The sequence below is a fragment of the Arachis hypogaea genome, chromosome 2 (assembly GCF_003086295.3).
Source record: "Arachis hypogaea cultivar Tifrunner chromosome 2, arahy.Tifrunner.gnm2.J5K5, whole genome shotgun sequence".
Classification (NCBI taxonomy): domain Eukaryota; kingdom Viridiplantae; phylum Streptophyta; class Magnoliopsida; order Fabales; family Fabaceae; genus Arachis; species Arachis hypogaea.
The window spans coordinates 66,487,655-66,507,540 of NC_092037.1; the positions used below are offsets into that span (position 1 = coordinate 66,487,655).

The 19,886-nt window shown below is 28.5% G+C and overlaps 1 protein-coding gene across 3 annotated transcripts; it reads right to left on the reverse strand.

Moving 5' to 3' along the window:
* Window positions 1-206: 206 nt before the first annotated feature.
* Window positions 207-11,592, reverse strand: LOC112746630 (bZIP transcription factor TGA10). Of its 3 annotated transcripts, none has more exons than XM_025794958.2 (11): window positions 11,193-11,592; window positions 10,983-11,083; window positions 10,220-10,311; window positions 9,758-9,880; window positions 9,505-9,573; window positions 9,332-9,391; window positions 8,369-8,446; window positions 8,149-8,224; window positions 6,953-7,224; window positions 5,030-5,269; window positions 207-509 (listed from the first exon to the last, which is right to left on the reverse strand). In XM_025794958.2, the coding sequence occupies exons 1-11, from the start codon at window positions 11,441-11,443 to the stop codon at window positions 360-362; spliced, it is 1,512 nt and encodes a 503-aa protein (XP_025650743.1). In that variant the 5' UTR covers window positions 11,444-11,592; the 3' UTR covers window positions 207-359. The 3 variants fall into 3 exon arrangements, with proteins under 3 accessions (XP_025650743.1, XP_025650746.1, XP_025650742.1); XM_025794961.3 differs by having other exon boundaries at window positions 207-505; window positions 10,220-10,314; XM_025794957.2 differs by having other exon boundaries at window positions 10,220-10,314.
* Between the last annotated feature and the right edge of the window lie 8,294 nt (window positions 11,593-19,886).

Below are 19,886 nucleotides of genomic sequence, written 5' to 3' on the forward strand. Positions count from 1 at the left end.
TATGTGTACATGACAAATTAACTATTAATCCAGTTATTATATATTTGTATATAAATATATATAATATTTAATTTATTTTTAATATATATTTTATATTTTAATATGTATTTTATACGATAACTAATTTAATGGTTAATTTTTTGTATATACGAAATATAGTTGTTAAATATATATATATATATATATATATATATATATATATAAAATGTAAAATATAACATTTTGATTAAGTTAAAACATGAAGAGAATTTTTGAAGCTACAATTAATTAGGGCATAGTTTATATATAAATATATCTAGGTAGCTAGCTTTAGAGCTATATATGTATGTATGGAATATGGCACTATACTATTATTATTATTATTCTTGGCGAGGGCGTGACATCCAAAGAGAACTGAGAGCTCTAAGGCGATGGAAGTACTCCGCTATTGCCAGCAAACACCTTGCGGATTGCCGTGTTGTTAGAATCTGATGCAGACGGTGCAGTGTTTGCTGCCTCAGATTATCTGCCTGTAAAATAATAATAACCACCTTCATTTATTTCAAACTCAAAAATAATATATAAGTATCATAAGTCATGACTTTTCAATTTTCCTTTTCTTTTTTCCTTCTTACTTTCTTAGTCAAAATCAGTATCTTACAAGAAATTGATTGTCCTAGTACACTTAATCTAAACAGTTTATTAGGACGGTGATTTTTTACATATATAGTAGTAAATGCAACATAATTCAAACATGACTATTACTGAAAAAATAAATTCTAATACTGAATTACTATATATAATTGTTTTTGACAAAGGAAAAAGTGTTAGTTCCACATTTTGTAGTAAGCTGGAAAACACTCTTATTATCAATTAGACAAATACATTACAAACATAAACATAACATTAATTTTGATGTATACATAGATAATAGAACACCGAGTAATTTTAAATTAATATAAAATCCTTAATATCATCGTTCATAATTTATAAATATCTAATTTAATAGAAAATTATGAACTATTATATTTAACAAGTTATTATACCAACGAGCTATAACTTAAATGACATAGCTTTTTTATACTTATCTAAAGGTAGCAAATTTCATTTTTAATTCTGAAAAAAAAAACTATTACTAAATTATAATTAGACCATTATAAATTTATTATAATATCTTATTTTATATATAAAAAAAGATAAAAGTCTGTTTTGCATGGAACTTTAGCTGCAATAGATAATTAATAATTGTCAACCCCACATGGCAACTATATATTAATATCACGATAGAAAAGTATATATAAATAAAAAATTAATTAATAATTAATTAATTAGGTGTTAGTTACCTAGCAAAATTCTACCATGATAAGTTCAATTGGATCATTGGAGCAAATTAAATATGACTACATCCAAAGTATATATGTTAGAAGGTTTTGAGGTGAAACTACTAGAACAATCATACTTATTTTCTTAGTCCAACTTTGAAACTAAATTATGAACCCGATCTGCAGCAACACTAACCAACGCACACTGAAATGTTGAATTTTATTATTATTAATAATATAAATTTAATTAAAAATTTTATTTTTTCAGTTAATGTCAATTAATTTTTAAAATATTAAATTCAAATCATAAACTATAATTCTAAACCTTAAATTTTACCACTAAACTCCTAAAACTCCTTCAAAAAGTTAGATTAAACAAATCATTTTATAATAAAAAATTTGACTAATATTAATTACTTAAAAATTGATTTTGATACTTCTCCTATTATTATTATTATTATTATTATTATTATTATTATTATTATTATTATTATTATTATTATTATTATTATTATTATTATTATTATTATTATTATTATTATCAGGTTTCAAAACTAGTCAAATTTTAGAACACGTTTAATGGAAAAAAATTCAAAGAAAAGGTGGCAATGAATCCTCTCTTTTAGTGAAATTAGACATTACGTATCTGGAGATGGAATCGATTGTCTCCCAAGATGTTAATTATTGTGTGACTCATCAACTTGATGACAACTTCTTAAAGCTTTCGATTTTCTGAATCCAAAATGGCGGCAACAATAATAGCTTGGACCATTCATACCCAAGGAATTCTTATTTTCAAGACAACTTTTGCCTAATACTACTAGCTAGGCAAACCAAATCTTCTGCTTTATTGTTTTTAATTTTATTCCTATCCCTACTTTAAATAATATATTAACCAAACTAATTAATTAATGATGCAACTAATTTTTTTTTTAAAAGAAAGAAAGAAATATAACTATCACTTAAGACTAAGAGAGACTTTTCTGTTTGCTTGTTTTAATTATTAAGTCTTTTAATTTGTTTTAAAAGAAATGCAATTGTCTACTATTTTGTTCACTAAAAAAACTAAACGATAATCATAACAGAAACAAAGATAAGTTTTTCATTCTTTCAATGTCTATATATATTCATTAAAAAGATAATAAATTAAAATTATTTTATTTTATTTAATTTAATATTTATAATTTTATGTGTATAATATTTATAATTACAAACTTATTATATTTATTATTATGTATTTATTGTGACAATAATTAACAAATATAGACAAAAGCTAAAAAAACAAGCAAATTATAACTACATATGGTTCTCAAATTATGACCCCAAACATTTTTTTTATCATAATATAATAACCAAAATCATTTAAAGTTTCCTTATTGATATAATAATAATAAGAAGAAGAAAGAGACCTATTAAAGCCAATTAATGATTGTTTTTGTTGGTTACTTAGAACAAATTCAAAGAGGTTGTGTTCTTCAGTGACTTTATAATTAAGATTAATTATTCATTCATAGAAATTAAGCAAAGTTGGTCACCCAACCTAGCTAGTTACCATATATATGAAACTTAAGACATCTGCCAATTCCGTTACAAGTTGTATTTCATGGGATAATTAAATTTTATATATATGGATCACATGGATGTATACTTATTACGTTGCGTTTATAAATATATTCTTTTTGAGATAGAAATATTAAGTTAGTATAAAAAAGATAAAAAATTATAGGATAGAAATTTTTAATTTTTCTTACTATTATCTCTAGAATGTAGAAAACATAAAATATTTATATGACTCTTATCTATTTTTTTTTTTTTTTTTTTACAAAAAAGGGACAGAAAAAACACAACATTATAAACTGGAAATTTCGGTATAGTAATTAAAGCATGTTACCCGTTTAATTCATAACATCTATCATTTTATTATTTGTACATTAATAAATAATTCAAATCATAATTGGTTAAAAACTTATTTAGAAACATATACGTTTTTATTGATAATTAATTTACAGTACAAATGGTAGTAAGTATTTTATATAGAGGATAACTATAAAAAATATTTACTAAATAATATTGTACCAAAAATATAAAATTAAAAGATATATCAAACAGAAAAAATAAATTATAAAATGAGATATTTTAAAGGAGCCTATATATATATCACAACTTATAAATAATTCAACTAGTGAAACCCATTATTCTTAATATGCTTTAATCTATATGAATTGAAAATATATAGGACTCTCATTATTATTTAGAGTTTTTAATTTAAAAAAAATTAATTTTTTTATACTAAAAAATTAAAACTCTAATCAACTATATATGAAATCTGTCTAAATATCATAAATTAGATATTACTTTATTATTGAAGTGGTCAAAAGGCAAGTTATTATGAAGGGTCTTGTGTGGTGTCTTGGAGTAAAACGGTTATGACCATGACATCACATAGATATGGGGTTCAAATGGGTATCTTTGGAATGAGGATTTTAACAGTGAGGGACCACCGATCTGCCCTAGTCTCACGTGTATATGATCCATCACATTTATGTTGGATTAGAAGTATGAAAAAACCGTAGGTATTCTATAATAGATGAAATTATCAACTATGAATCTATGATAGCCTCTCATAGATGGATTAGAAGTTAGAAGTTAGAACCCTTGCACACGGGAAATGATAACCATCAAATTTTAAGCTTTTATCTGATGTAAATATATTTAACAAGTAATAATTATTAGTAACTTACACTGAAATATAAAGGAAAAACATTTATAAACGAAACACATATTCGAAAATTTTAAATTGAAATCATGGCCGTACAATAAGCACGCACAGATATTTAATAAAAGTTTGTGATAAATAAAATAAAAACAGCACAGATATTTTTTATTGTTATTGTTATTATTATTATTATAAAATAATATTATTGAAGTACATCTACCAAACACACCTGAAATGAAAATGATTAAGAAGTCGTTTTCAAGAAAAATCAACATTGCCAAACACTCTCTATCTCCTCTCTTCCACGTACTGAATTTGAAAATTTTATTTTTATAATCTATGATTCTAGATTCCATGTAACCACCTCATGAGAGTGAGACATTCATGTAATAAGAGGTAGTTCATCGGAGACAGGTTGGAGTAGGTTTCCCTACCCAATATCAAACTAGAACATACTGACCCCCCAACCCCACGAGATCAGTTATAAAAACATTCATATAAAAAAATAATAATAAATATCATTTTCGATTCTGACTATTTATTTTAAAAATTTAAAAGAAGATAATTGATAACTAGTCCAAGCATTCTCTAACACATTAGCAAGTTATTATTTACAAAAACTACTTAAATCAATTACTTAAATGATTAGAAATTAATTTAAAGTTTTTAAATTATAGATGTATATTTTGTTCTTCAAACAAATAGTTAGATACCAAAAAGAAGAGTATTTACTCAAAAAAAAAAAACAAACATTTATTATTATTGGTAAAAAATATCAATAGGGGACCACAAAAAAAACACTAGGAAATCAATATCACACGGTCACAAATCATTGTACTACTCAAATCACATCCACAACAAAAATTCAACATGCATTAATAAACATTATTGGTATATGTATTTTATGGTATTTTCAATCATATATAAATGCGACATGGAAGTTGGAAGAATTTGTTATAATTAGTCAAAGGCAATTAATTAAAGCTTGTAATGATTGATTTAATTAACGTACCTGCCTAAGGAAACCTTCGATAGTTGAAAGCTTGCTCATGGCCACAGCCATTTGTCCCATGTAATTAACCATGTTTGGTGGAGAACTCAATGAATCTGATGTTATGGTTTCTGTTAGTGATTGATTGAGAGCTTCAAGCCCTTGGGATAGAGCTTCTTCTGCCTCACGTGTTGTTTGTTGCAACCCACATATCCCTAATATTTGTTGCTCCGTAAGAGGCTCAATTTGACCCATAATAACCTAATTCAACGCACATACATTAATATTTAATAATAATAACTTTGTTCTCAATAATAGATCTATCTAGTTGATATTTGAAATTTTCAATATTCTATACAATTTTTTCTATGTTATTATTTATATTGAATGTTTTTTATATCAAATATTGTTTTAATTTCTATGCTTGTTTTCATATAATACACGTAGGATATGCGAACAAAATTAAATTATGTACGATGGATATATAGATAAAATTAAAGCATATTTTTTGTATAAGTGTGCATGGCATGCATATAATGATTAGGTCATGGTGTAGATAGGAATTAGGTTTTTCTTGTCATATGTATGTTACACAAGTTTTAGGGTTATTGAGAGGTTGTTTATTGATTAACTAGAGTACAAGGAAGAGAGGTGGGTATGGAGGAAGAAACTTTATTCCCATCAAACAACATAAGGAAATAAGACAATGAAAGAAAGAGACCCGTGCCACTTTGTTTCTCTTTCATGCATGGTTCCTTAGGCCACATTTTGATTCCAATATACCAAAAATTGAAGTGAAAGGTATGGCTTTAAGGGAATGAAGCCTAACTATACCCAATACCGGAAACCCTCTATCATCTTCCTTAATTCATTCATCACATTAAATTCATACATTTTCCCTCAAAAAAAAAAAAAAAAAATCTTTGGTAGCCCCACCGACAAAAGTTACTGAGTCAATGCATTTATTTTATCAACTCCTTTTAAATACAAAATTGTATAACTCTCCCTTGTTATCCTCCCCCTTTTCGGCGTTGAATTTATACTATAGGAGAAAAGAAAAAATTTCAATTTGAAAAATAGGGAGAAAATGTTTCTCATAAAAATTAATAAGAAATTATAGGCCTAGCTACCAAGGACATCTTGACAAATTTTAATTCTATGTACTTGAGTTCTTATGCGTTAATGATGTAATAAATTTATAAAAATTCCTGTATATTGTGAGATAATTCATATACTTATATTTAATTAGATGCTACTATCTCTAATAAGTTCATAAAAAATATTTAAAATAAAAATTTTATCTATATGACAATACCTGATTATTATAATGTAAAAGGATTTTAAATTCACATATATAGTATGAAAATTAAACTTTTGACGATTGATGATGAAGATGATTAATAAATAAATATCAAGAGCTTAATGAGTTATGAAAAGTCTTATTAATTAGTCCTTTCTTACCCATTCTATATGTTTATATCTTGGTGTTTATTTAGTATATATAGCACAAAATGTTAATTGGGAAATTATATATATATATATATATATATATATATATATATATATATATATATATATATATATATAGGACTATTATTATATTCATATCGTACTTTTAAATAGCAGTTTTAGTTAATGCATTCCAATATGAAATTACGTAAATATTTACGTAAGTGGTTGTGGGTTCGAATTTTTTTGGTTAAAAAAATTATTAAATATATATATATATAACTCAAATACAAATATATTTAAAGTAATTATAAAATAATAGGTTGAATTTAAAATTTAATTTAAATTTATAACAGAAAAATTTAAATATGTAATTAGTGAAATCATTTGAATTTGCAATTGTATCTGCTATAAATATAAAAATTATATATGAACAAAAATATATATAGTAAACATAAAAAGAATATTATTTAAAACCCTAAGTAGGAAATGTACCTTAATGAGTTCAGAAGGCCTGAAGCCACCGATCCACATGAAACAGCGTTCAGCTGGTGTTTTCCACATTCCAAAAACAATATGAAATGCGTCTGTTTTGGCCACAATGCTCTTCAGATTCATCACTTGGTCATAATGACCCAAGCAATTTTCAACGTACATTCTTAGCTCGTTCTCCTGCAGGTGTTCCTGCACCGCTGCTCTTAGTTCGCACACTAGACGGTGGTGCTCCTCTAACCACCTTCCATATTCCATGTCAAACATTGCTGCCTCTGAAATTATTTACTAATTATTTATTTTTTAATAATTAACAATTGGAAATAATTAATTAGCAAATAACAATCCATCTATTCACACAGTTAATTGTAATAACACACACGTGCTGATGACATAATACATAATTGTATTTGACTTTGAAAATAAAATAAAGTAAACCATGCATGGAATTCTATTCAACATTTATTAAAAGTCATTTAACTGATGAGGTTAGACTTTTTTTTATTGTTGTAGTATTAATATAATATAGTATGATATACGTGTAGTATATGTATACTCTCTTTATTCAAAATATATAATTATTGGTTTGACTAAATACGTTCATTTAAAAAAATCAATCTGTCTATATATGCAGTAGCTACATTATTATCTTATAAAGTATATATTTAGACAAAGTGTTAATTATTTTAGAATAGAGGGAACAATAATAACGATGATTCTAATTAAATAATAATATTAATAATTTATGTGCATATATAAATATAACTTTTTTCAAATTATTTATATTCATATATAATTTATGATTATTTTAGAATGAAGGGAATAATGATGATTCCAATCACATAATAATAATTAATCGTAGTAATAATTTATATCATATATAAATTAAATATCCCCTTTTTCAAATTTGTCATCCAATATTTATATTCCGAAAATGGCATCTTTCAACTTCCACGAAAATTTCTTTTAACGTCTATGATAAGTTGAAAACTACGTTACATACACTTGGTAAATATACAATGCACACCCAATTTCTTTTTTTATTAAGTTGACATTAGTTTTTCTTCTAACTAACGAATAAAAAAATAAAAAATGATGAAAATGAAAAGAACGAAAAGGTTGGTGTGTGTGAAGGTACATGCGAGTTGTGAGGAGTAAAGTATAGTAATAATAAATAATAAGAAGAAGAAGAGAGAGACCTGAGGTAATAGTAGTCATAGGAAGAGGAAGGCCTTGTTCTCCTCCCAAAAGTGCATTTCCACCCATGAAAATGCCCTAAAAGTAGAAAGAAGCATTAATTGCAATGCAAGCGTTACAAAATGATATTAAACCAAAGCAGTGGTCGTGCCCATATTGTGTTACATCAATGAATAAGTAATTAAGTGGATCCATTCCATAAATAAGAGGTTGCTTCCTTACTTGAGCTCTGGCTCTCTGTAACTCTTGTTCCAACTGATTCAGCTTAATCCTACTTGTTTCTAGCTGCTGAACATACGCCTGACCAGAACAAATAAACAAATTAGTAAATTTACGACCCTCCTATATTGTTTTGTTATGATATCCCTTCTTTTAAAAAGTTAAATTAATAAGAGAAAGTATGTTAATGATTATATCTCTAATATGTATTTATAAATCGTATATACGTAATTAAGTTTTAATTAGTAAATTGTGTTATTGAAGAATAAAATTCATGTTATTGATCACTTGATTAAAAAAATTTGTATACCTATTTTTTTTGGGATAGATAAATGCTCGGTCTTTTATTTCACATTATTTAAATACATAATTATTCTTATTAAAAGTAGAAAGAGTAATTTAAAGATAATATTACTAAATAAGCTAGCTTTAGTTAATGAAGAAAGAGAAGAAAAGAATATGAGATATAATTGATAATTTATTAGCAGTGAAGTTTGCATAAAATAGTATATATTGAGAATGAATAATAATAACAATATAATTGTTCTTGGAGCATACATTCATAAAATATTTCAGTATAGTATGCAAATATTTCAAATAAACATAGGAGAAGTTTAGTTGGTATGTTTTTTAAAATTATATTTAACTTATCTTTAGAAATAATCTTAATGTTGGTTTATTTATTTATTATTTATTTGGAATAATAAGGATTGAATTTCAAATTTTTAATCATAAAAAATTCGAGATAATATTATAAAATTATTTCTATTAAAAGTTTATATGAATAACTATATTTTTAATAATTATAACATTTAAAAATATGTAAAATGAAAGAATGAGATCATAGTACTTGTGAAAGGTTTCTCATAAGATAGAGTGCGGTTTGAGAAATGTTTCCAGAAATGTGCAAAACAATAGAAATTGAGAATTGAGATAAAAACTATCATCAAAGGGAATTCACTGCACCTTTTTCCTCAGCCTGCTTTTCCTTGCTGCCTCTCTATTCTGGGCAAGTCTTCTTAGTGTCTGTGCATAACGTTTCAAAAGCAAATACTCTCCATTAATTCTCACTCAAATTTAGAAGAAAAAGCATCAGAAGTGATAAGAGAAAATAAATAAAATAATAGTTTATGGTTAACCTTAGGATCTGGTGTTTTTGGTCCCTCTTGTTCAGAACTTGAAGTTGTGCCCTTGCGGTTGTTCTCTCGCTATACCATGACACGTGCACATTCACCACAATATTAATAAGTGAAATACATAATAAAATAACAGGTTTCAAATATGCTACTACCAACTCCGCTTCTTGTTCTAACTAATTGAAAAATCATAGATTATAATTGAGCTTAGATAAACTATAAAGTATATAAAAACAAATAATTAAAATTAAAGTACCTTTATAGGTTTGGGTGGTTCAGGAGCAGAAGCGGCATTATTTCGCGGGTTGGTTGATTCCATGGACGGCTCTGATGGTCTCTTGGAACCATTGGTTTGGGCAGAAACCAATTCCGTTGTAGCCTGTGTTTTCCAAATACAAACAAATACACTTTATTAATTAAATGTTCATAATTACATTAATTTACTATTACCTTTTTACCTGCTTTCTAGCAAATGGAATCATATATATACAATTAATTAATTATTGCTAATTAGTAGTTCTCTCAAAAAATAAATATTTAAATATTGTACATTTTTAAAATCATCTATATAATTAACGAATTTTAAAAAAAAATTGATTAATGCTGTCTTGATATTAAATACAAAAGACGGTTTATTTCAAAAAAAAAATGTATTTTTAACATTTTGAAACAAATATTTTAAAGCGAAGTAATTAATAAGTATATGAATATTTTATACCTTGGAATTGGATGGCGGGGGGTCTACGTGCATAGGCTGAGAGGGGAAAATGTTGAGAGTTGGTGGCCTCATTCCTGAAGATGATGAGTTCTCTGCTGAGACGTATGTAATAATATATATTATAAGGAGTTCAGCATGATCAATTATAATATATATCAAATTTAACTTTAACAATAGCAACTTACTATACTAAAATGTCTTGATAGTACTTAATATTTATGTTATTAATAATAATGTTAAAAGTTAATGGAGAAATAAAGGACACAAAGCAAGAAGCTAAGCAAGAGAGGTGTGAGGCCAAGGGGAGCAGGTGTGTAAAATTCATATTGCAAAAAAGGACCTTTAATTTTTATTTTTATTTTTGTTTTATTCTTCTTCATGAGGGATCTGGTCAAAGAAGGTACTAATACGGCAGATATGATATGTGTGTATCTTCTACTGATCATGTTTTTATTGTAACAAAAACAAACCATAAACAACCCATATCCCCTCTCAGATTCTCCCGTAAAACCGAATATAGATATTCTCACATCCATCTACGTATTTACAAGCCAGAAAATAAGAAAAAGGTTAACGATTTTGATAGTAAACAATATCTAAGTCGCCGTGGAATGAGAAATTTGAAAAAAAAAAAAAGGACGCTCCAAAACTTAAATAAAAAGCAAGGAAGAAAAGTTTTCTTCGCTTTCTCAAAATTTCAACCAAATTGTTAGAAGTAAAAACCAGCTGTTTTTGAAAGAAAAAGAAAATTCTAGAAGCTCACGTCTTTGGTCTTGAAGAGTGGAGGGGTCAGGTTGGCCATCAAGATACATGAAAAAGGCTTGATCCAGTTCACCCAAATCATAAGCTCCGGAATCTCTGTTTCTGTATTATAAATTCATTATTATTATCAACAAATAAATAAAAAAACTAAAAGTGTATGATCATGAACGATGATGAGTGAAACTAACTGCTGACTACTACTAATACTCACAGATAGTTTCCTGGGATAGATGAAGAAGAAGAAGATGGCATCATTCCGAAGGAAATTTGGTGTTGTTGTTGCTCTTGTATTTGATTATGATGATGATGATGATGATTATGATGAAGATGGAGTGGTTCAAGTTGAGTAGGTGTAGTACTTGAGTTGATGCTCTTAAAACTACCACTATTTGAAGCCATGAAAGGCTTTGCTTCTTGATCCTCTTGTGGTGTTTGTTCTTGAATAGCTATAGAGAATCCCATTAATGGTGAAACCGCCTTCTATCTTGTGCTGTTTGTTGCACTTAAAATCATATTTCCTCTCTCCACACGCAACGAGAGAAAAGAAAGAAAGATGAGAGAAGAGAGGGGAGAGAGAGAGTCGGTTATGAAGGAGAGAAAATGGAATTGAATGCAAAGGAGGGGAGAAAGAAAATTACAAAATGACAAATGCCTTTTTTAATATAAAACAATCAAGTCAAAAATTTATATTACTGACAAAAATAATTTTAAAAATTAATAATAGATTTTAAAAGTTTAAAAATATGATAAAATAAAGTTTAATTATTGTACTAGTTATTAATTTAGTATTCGAAAAATTTAAATACCGACAAAAATGTACCTAACATATTATTGATAAAACAGTTTTTAATAAATAAATATTATACTTTTTATAAGTGATAAAATTTTTTTTTATTTAACAAATAATTTATCCATTTGATCTGAATTTTTGTGACAATATTTGAATAAATATTTAAAAAATATATAAAAAATTCAGACTAAAATTTGATCTCTAAAAGTTTTTATTTTTCAAAAGAATATAGTCATTCACAATAAAAAATTTAAAAAAATTCACTTTACATAAAATTATCAAATTTTAAAAATAAAAAGATTTTATTTTTTAATAATGTTTACAAATAATTTTATTAAAATATGATCTCTAAAATCTTTTTTTTAAAATATATATTTAATATATAATTTTTTATCGCATTTTTTTTAGCTTTTCGGAGATTTATTGTTGTTAGAATCTTTTGGAATTATTTTTATCAGCGATGTGAACTTTCGGATACTATTTTAGTAGTTTTTTATTAATTATTCTATTAGTTCTTATAGTTTTACCAAAATTTTAATTAGGTATTTACAATTTAAAATATTAAAATTAGACATTTATATTAGACAAAAATTTATAATTAGATTTACATTATTTTTTATTTTTCGAGAAAAAAACATGCAGTAATTCTAAAATATTTATTTTTTGAAATATTTTATAATTTATTTTACATCAAACATAAAAACAAATATTTCAAAATAAAATTATATTTTAAAAAAAAATAATTAAAAATATATCTAATTAAAAGTTTTATTTTAATAATATAGAAACTTAATGATACATTTTTAAACTATAAATATATAATAAAAAATTTGATAAAATTATAAAGAATAATAAAATAATTAAATTTAAAAATAATTTAATATAAAAATATATAGTCATTTTAAAAAAAAAATTTAAACTTATTTATTATTCATATCATTTAAAATAAGTTAGATCTTCTAAAATGAAAAAAATTAGTAAAATGATAAAATAAAAAATTAATTATCATTAAATTTGTAATTTCTATGTGAGTCTCATCATTTTAATTTAAACATAATTAACTTCTCATTTTGTAATTTCACTGTATTTTTATTCTAGAAGATCTTCATCCTATTTAAAATTATATTTATTAATAATATAAATTTTTAAATACTATTTTAATAATTTATGCTGTTTGTTTAATATATTTATATCTCTTATTCTCTCCTCCTTCTACTTTCTCTCTCATCATTGTTGTGCCTTATATATGACTTTTTTTTTCTAAGTCCTAACTAAGACCTTTTTTTTCTTTTTCTTTTGTTTTTTTGGTTCTTTTTGATATGGATAAAGCGGTTCAATGAAGATATCCTCTGCTCTTCTCATTAATTCTCTGTATTTGATTTAATTTCTTTCTCTTTCTCCGTTAAGGAAAAAAACAACCATAGAATTGAAGAAGAGAGAAGAGAAAAATGACTTTAATTTGAAAAACCACTTTTGCATTGAAGAGTAGAGAGTAATAATGGGAAACAAGACTTAGGTTTCTTGTGTTGCCCTCATATTGGGTTCCGCTCTTATTGTGTTTTGGTGAAATATCAAAAATAAAAATGTTTGGTAAACCCATGATTTTGATAAGTATTAAGATTTAGAGTTTGTTGTCTATATATCGTGAAATTTAATATAATGCACTATTTGCTTCTCTTTTTAAGAAGGTAAGAGCATATTTAGTTATATAATATTGAAAAAAAAGTTCTCTATACTTTTGTATATAAGACTAAAAAACAAATTTTCTTAAATTATTGATACCAAAGTACCAAAGTCATAAATATTTTGAGTAATTTTTTATAATAGTCTATAATATTTATGAAATTATTCAATTTAGTCTTCGAAATTTTAATTTTATTATAATGGTCCTTCAGATTGAGCTTTGGATATCATAATAATCTTTGGATAATGAGCATTTTTTCTGTGATGACTCAGCTGTTTCAGTGTTGACGTGGTTATCATATATCACGCTATATTAATGTGTAATGATTAATTTAATTAACAAAATTGTGAAATTGGACCAATTTAGTTCCTCCCTCTCTATTTAACCCTAACATTTTTTATCCCTCCCAAATCTTGTAAACAATACCTCCTTTTTCTTCTTCTTCTTCCGTTGGGCTTCTTCTTCTTTCTTTCTATCTTTCTTTAAAGTTAGTGATGAGGCAGAAATTGGTGAATTAAAAATTATTAAAATGTGTACGTTGCAAGTATAGTTCTTAACTCACCAGAAATCCACTTATCAATTTAGAAAGGTGTCACAGAAATTTAAATTTTAAAATACTGGGAGTATGAATCCCAGGTCGTCTCCCAACGAGTTGCAGAAAAGTGTGCTATTTTATTAATCAAATATTTTAAAAAAGGTTTGAGTTGCGTAAACAGGAAATAAAATTGGAGAATTTGAATAATGTAAATAAAAGCCTTGATTGGGAGTTGATTAGTTGGAAGTCTCGCTGTTGTTGGATTACTCTCTGGATTAATTGATAATTAAAGGTTATCCTGTTTAGTTATCTCTTACTAGGTAAGGGAAAGTTAAACAAGTTGGGATGCTATGCCTATTCACAAGTTGCAATCCACTTAATTAAAAGGGATTGATGTTAGTGACTAAATGGCAACAATAACCCAATTACAATCTTTCTTTCAAGCTTTCCAACTCAATTGGTTCCTTTCAATCAACTCCCCATCAAGTTTGGGGAACTACTCGCTCATTGTGAATGTAAAATTCATAACATATGAAAAGGAATTAAAGAAAGACATTGTAAATAAAATCAAAATAATTAAATAAAAATAAAAGTAATCCTTGTATTAAATAAATCCTAATAATATTCCAATGGTAAAATTAACAAAACAAAGGACATCGAAGAGTAAAGCCAAGTAAAGAAAACGAACTATAATGACGAAGTCTTGATGAGGTAATAACTCTACTCAATATCCTAATGCAAAAAGTGGTAGAAAAATCAAATCCTAAAAACTATCAATGTGTAGAGAAAAAAACCTAGAGGAGAAGTATAAAGAAAAACTAGATCTAAAAACTAAAACTGTGTAGAATGAATGTTGTCTCTGGTTTCTGCATGTTCTCTGGTTCTAGTCTGCTGTTCTGGGCCAAGAACTGAGTCAAAATAGGGCCCAAAATCGCCCCCAGCGGAATCTGCAGATTCTGCAGATCGCGCACGTCACGCGATCGCGTCGTCCATGCGGACGCGTCGTTCGCGTTTTTCCATGCCACGCGTTCGCGTCGTCCACGCCTCCGCGTCACTTGTGCTTTTCCAATCTGCGCGGTCGCGTAAGCCATGCGGCCGCGTCGCTTCTCGCTGACTACCTCCTCAATTTCTTGTGTTCCTTCCATTTTTGCTAGCTTCCTTCCTAATCTCCAACTCATCTATGCCCTATAAAGCCTGAAACACTTAACACACAGATCACGTCATCGAATGGGATAAAGGAGAACTAAAATGCATAATTAAAAAGTCTCTAGAAAGCAGTTTTCAACCATGTAATAATTTCAGGAAGGAAATATAAATGTGATGAGCGGATAATTTATACGCTTTTTGGCATTGTTTTTATATGGTTTTCAGTAAGTTTGAGCTACTTTTAGGGATGTTTTCATTAGTTTTTATGTTAAATTCACATTTCTGGACTTTACTATGAGTTTGTGTGTTTTTCTGTGATTTCAGGTAAATTCTGGCTGAAATTGAGGGATTTGAGCAAAACTCTGAAGAAGGCTGACAAAAGGACTGCTGATGCTGTTGGAATCTGACCTCCCTGCACTCGAAATGGATTTTCTGGAGCTACAGAACTCCAATTGGCGCGTTCTCAACGGCGTTGGAAAGTAGACATCCAGGGCTTTCCAGCAATAAATAATAGTCCATACTTTATTCGGAGATTGACGACGTAACTTGGCGTTGAACGCCAAGTTCATGCTGCTGTCTGGAGTTAAACGCCAGAAAAACGTCATGATCCGGAGTTGAACGCCCAAAACACGTCATAACTCGGAGTTCAACTCCAAGAGAAGCCTCAGCTCGTGAATTGATCAAGCTCAGCCCAAACATACACCAAGTGGGCCCCGGAAGTGGATTTATGCATCAATTACTTACTCATGTAAACCCTAGGAGCTAGTTTATTATAAATAGAACATTTAACTATTGTATTAGACATCTTTTGACCACTTTAAGTCTTTGATCAATTGGTCACTTGATCATGGAGAGGGCTGGCCATTCGGCCATGCCTGAACCTTTTGCTTATGTATTTTCAACGGTGGAGTTTCTGCACACCATAGATTAAGGGTGTGGAGCTCTGCTGTACCTCAAGTATTAATGCAATTCCATTGTCTTTTATTCAAATCTCTCTTATTCTTATTCCAAGATATTCATTCGTACCCAAGAACATGATGAATGTGATGATAAGTAACCCTTATTATCATTCTCACTTATGAACGCACGTGATTGACAACCACTTCTATTCTACATGCAACCGAGCTTGAATGTGTATCTCTTAGATTCCCCAACAGAATCTTCGTGGTATAAGTTAGATAGATGGCGGCATTCATGAGGATCCGGAAAGTCTAAACCTTGTCTGTGGTATTCCGAGTAGGATTCTGGGATTGAATGACTGTGACGAGCTTCAAACTCCTGAAGGCTGGGCGTGATGACAAGCGCAAAAGAATCAAGGGATTCTATTCCAACCTGATTGAGAACCGACAGATGATTAGCCGTGCTGTGACAGAGCATAGGAACGTTTTCACTGAGAGGATGGGATGTAGCCATTGACAACGGTGATGCCCTACATACAGCTTGCCATGGAAAGGAGTAAGAAGGATTGAGTTGAAGCAGTGGGAGAGCAGGCGTCCTTGAGCCATACAGTATCTCCATTCGCTTATCTGAAATTCCCACCAATGAATCTACATGAGTACTCTATCCCTTTTATTTATTTTATTTATCCAATTTAATTCCATTTGACTCTATGATTCCACTCACTAACTGAGATCTACAAGATGACCATAGCTTGCTTCATACCAACAATCTCTGTGGGATCGACCCTTACTCACGTAAGGTTTATTACTTGGACGACCCAGTACACTTGCTGGTTAGTTGAACGGAGTTGTGAATTCAACTGGTGCCACAATAATAATTTCATACAACTTAAAGAATAGTGATCACAATTTCGTCCACCAAGTTTTTGGCGCCGTTGCCGGGGATTGTTCGAGTATGGACAACTGACGGTTCATCTTGTTGCTCAGATTAGGTAATTTTCTTTTCAAAAATCTTTTTCAAAATTTTTCTTTTCTCTTTTGTTTTTCCAAAAAAATGTTTTTCGAAAAAAATTTAATAAAAATACAAAAAAATCATAAAATCATAAAAACCAAAAATATTTTGTGTTTCTTGTTTGAGTCTTGTGTTAATTTTTAAGTTTGGTGTCAATTGCATGCTTTTAAAATTTTTCTTGCATTTTTTCGAAAATTTCATGCATTCATAGTGTTCTTCATGATCTTCAAGTTGTTCTTGACAAGTCTTCTTGTTTGATCTTGATGATTTCTTGTTTTGTGTCTTTTGTTGTTTTTCATGTGCACTTTTGCATTCATATTTTCCATGCATTAAAGATTTCTAAGTTTGGTGTCTTGCATGTTTTCTTTGCATCAAAAATTTTTCAAAATTATATTCTTGATGTTCATCATGATCTTCAAAGTGTTCTTGGTGTTCATCTTGACATTCATAGCATTCTTGCATGCATCTTGTGTCTTGATCCAAAATTTTCATGTTTTGGGTCATTTTTGTGTTTTTCTTTAAAAATTCAAAAATCAAAAAAATATCTTTTCCTTATTTCCCTCCAAAATTTCGAAATTTTGGGTTGACTTGGTCAAAAATTTTTTAAAATTAGTTGTTTCTTACAAGTCAAGTCAAAATTTCAATTTTAAAAATCTTATCTTTTCAAAATCTTTTTCAAAAATCATATCCTTTTCATTTTTTTTATAAATTTCGAAAATTACAAAAATCTTTTTCAAAATATTTTCAAAATCTTTTGCTTATCTTTATATCAAATTTTCGAAAATTAGCTAACAATTAATGTGATTGGTTCAAAAATTTGAAGTTTGTTACTTTCTTGTTAAGAAAGGTTCAATCTTTAAGTTCTAGAATCTTATCTTGTAGTTTCTTGTTAGTTGAGTCTTTTTAAAAATTAAATCTTTTTCAAAATATCTTTTTATTAAAATTTTTATCTTATCTTTTTATCTTTTATCTTATCTTTTTCAAAAATTTTATCTTTTTCAAAATTTGATTTCAAAATATCATATCTAACTTCTTATCCTCTTATCTTTTTCAAAATTTGATTTCAAATCTTTTTCAATCAACTAACTAACTTTTTGTTTGTTTCTTATCTTTTTCAAAACCACCTAACTACTTTTTCCTCTCTAATTTTCGAAAATTCTCCCTCTCTTTTTCAAAAATTCTTTTTGTTTTAAATTTTAATTTTAATTATATTTTGTCTTTGATTTTCGAAAATTACTAACCTCTTTTTTAAAAATTATTTTCGAAAATTTCTCTTCTCTTTTCTTCTTTTATTTAATTATTTAATTACTAACACTTCTCTTCACCTCTCTTCATCCAAAAATCCGAATTCATCCTTCTTCATTCTTCTACCCCCTTCTTCTTCTACTAACATAAAGGAATCTCTATACTGTGACATAGAGGATTCCTCTTTCTTTTCTTGTTTTCTTCTCTTTCATATGAGCAGGAACAGGGAAAAAGGCACTCTTGTTGAAATTGATCCAAAACCTGAAAGGACTCTGAAGAGAAAATTAAGAGAAGCTAAATTACAACAATCCAGAAACAACCTTTCAGAAATTTTCGAACAAGAGAAGGAGATGGCAGCCGAAAATAATAATAATAATGCAAGGAGAATGCTTGGTGACTTCACAAAGCCAACGTCCAAGTTTGATGGAAGAAGCATTTCCATTCCTGCCATTGGAGCCAATAACTTTGAGCTTAAGCCTCAACTTGTTGCATTAATGCAACAAAACTGCAAGTTTTATGGACTTCCATCTGAAGATCCTTATCCGTTTTTAACTGAGTTCTTGCAGATCTGTGAGACTGTAAAGACGAATGGAGTTGATCCTGAAGTCTACAGACTCATGCTTTTCCCTTTTGCTGTAAGAGACAGAGCTAGAATATGGTTGGATTCACAACCTAAGGATAGCCTGGACTCCTGGGATAAGCTGGTCACTGCTTTCTTAGATAAATTCTTTCCTCCTCAAAAGCTGAGCAAGCTGAGAGTGGATGTTCAAACCTTCAAACAAAAAGATGGTGAATCCCTCTATGAAGCTTGGGAAAGATACAAGCAGCTGACCAAAAGATGTCCATCTGACATGTTTTCAGAATGGACCCTATTAGATATATTCTATTATGGTCTCTCTGAATTTTCGAAAATGTCATTGGACCATTCTGCAGGTGGATCTATTCACCTGAAGAAAACGCCTGAAGAGGCTCAAGAACTCATTGACATGGTTGCAAACAACCAATTCATGTACACCTCTGAGAGGAATTCCGTGAATAATGGAATACCTCAGAAAAAGAAGTTCTTGAAATTGATGCTCTGAATGCCATATTGGCTCAGAACAAAATGTTGACTCAACAGGTCAACATAATCTCTCAAAATCTGAATGGATTGCAACATGCATCCAACAGTACTAGAGAGGTAGCTTCTGAAGAAGCTTATGATCCTGAGAACCCTGCCATGGCAGAGGTTAATTACATGGGTGAACCTTATAGAAACACCTATAACCCATCATGGAGAAATCATCCAAATTTCTCCTGGAAGGATCAACAAAAGCCTCAACAAGGCTTTAACAATGGTGGACGCAATAGGCTGAGCAATAGTAAGCCATATCCATCATCTTCTCAGCAACAGACAGAGAATTCAGAACAAAACACTTCTAATTTAGCCAATATTGTCTCTGATCTGTCAAAAGCCACTTTCAGTTTCATGAATGAAACAAGATCCTCCATTAGAAATTTGGAGGCACAAGTGGGCCAGCTGAGTAAGAAAGTCATTGAAACTCCTCCCAGTATTCTCCCAACCAATACAGAAGAGAATCCAAAAGGAGAGTGC

Excerpts from the sequence above, each read along its gene's own strand:
- LOC112746630 (XM_025794957.2), bottom strand. The coding sequence starts at position 11,443 with ATGGGATTCTCTATAGCTATTCAAGAACAAACACCACAAGAGGATCAA. Across the intron at positions 9,392-9,504 it reads CAAAAACACCAGATCCTAAG|ACACTAAGAAGACTTGCCCA; the intron begins GTTAACCATAAA and ends CGTTATGCACAG. Across the intron at positions 510-5,029 it reads TCGAAGGTTTCCTTAGGCAG|GCAGATAATCTGAGGCAGCA; the intron begins GTACGTTAATTA and ends ATTATTTTACAG.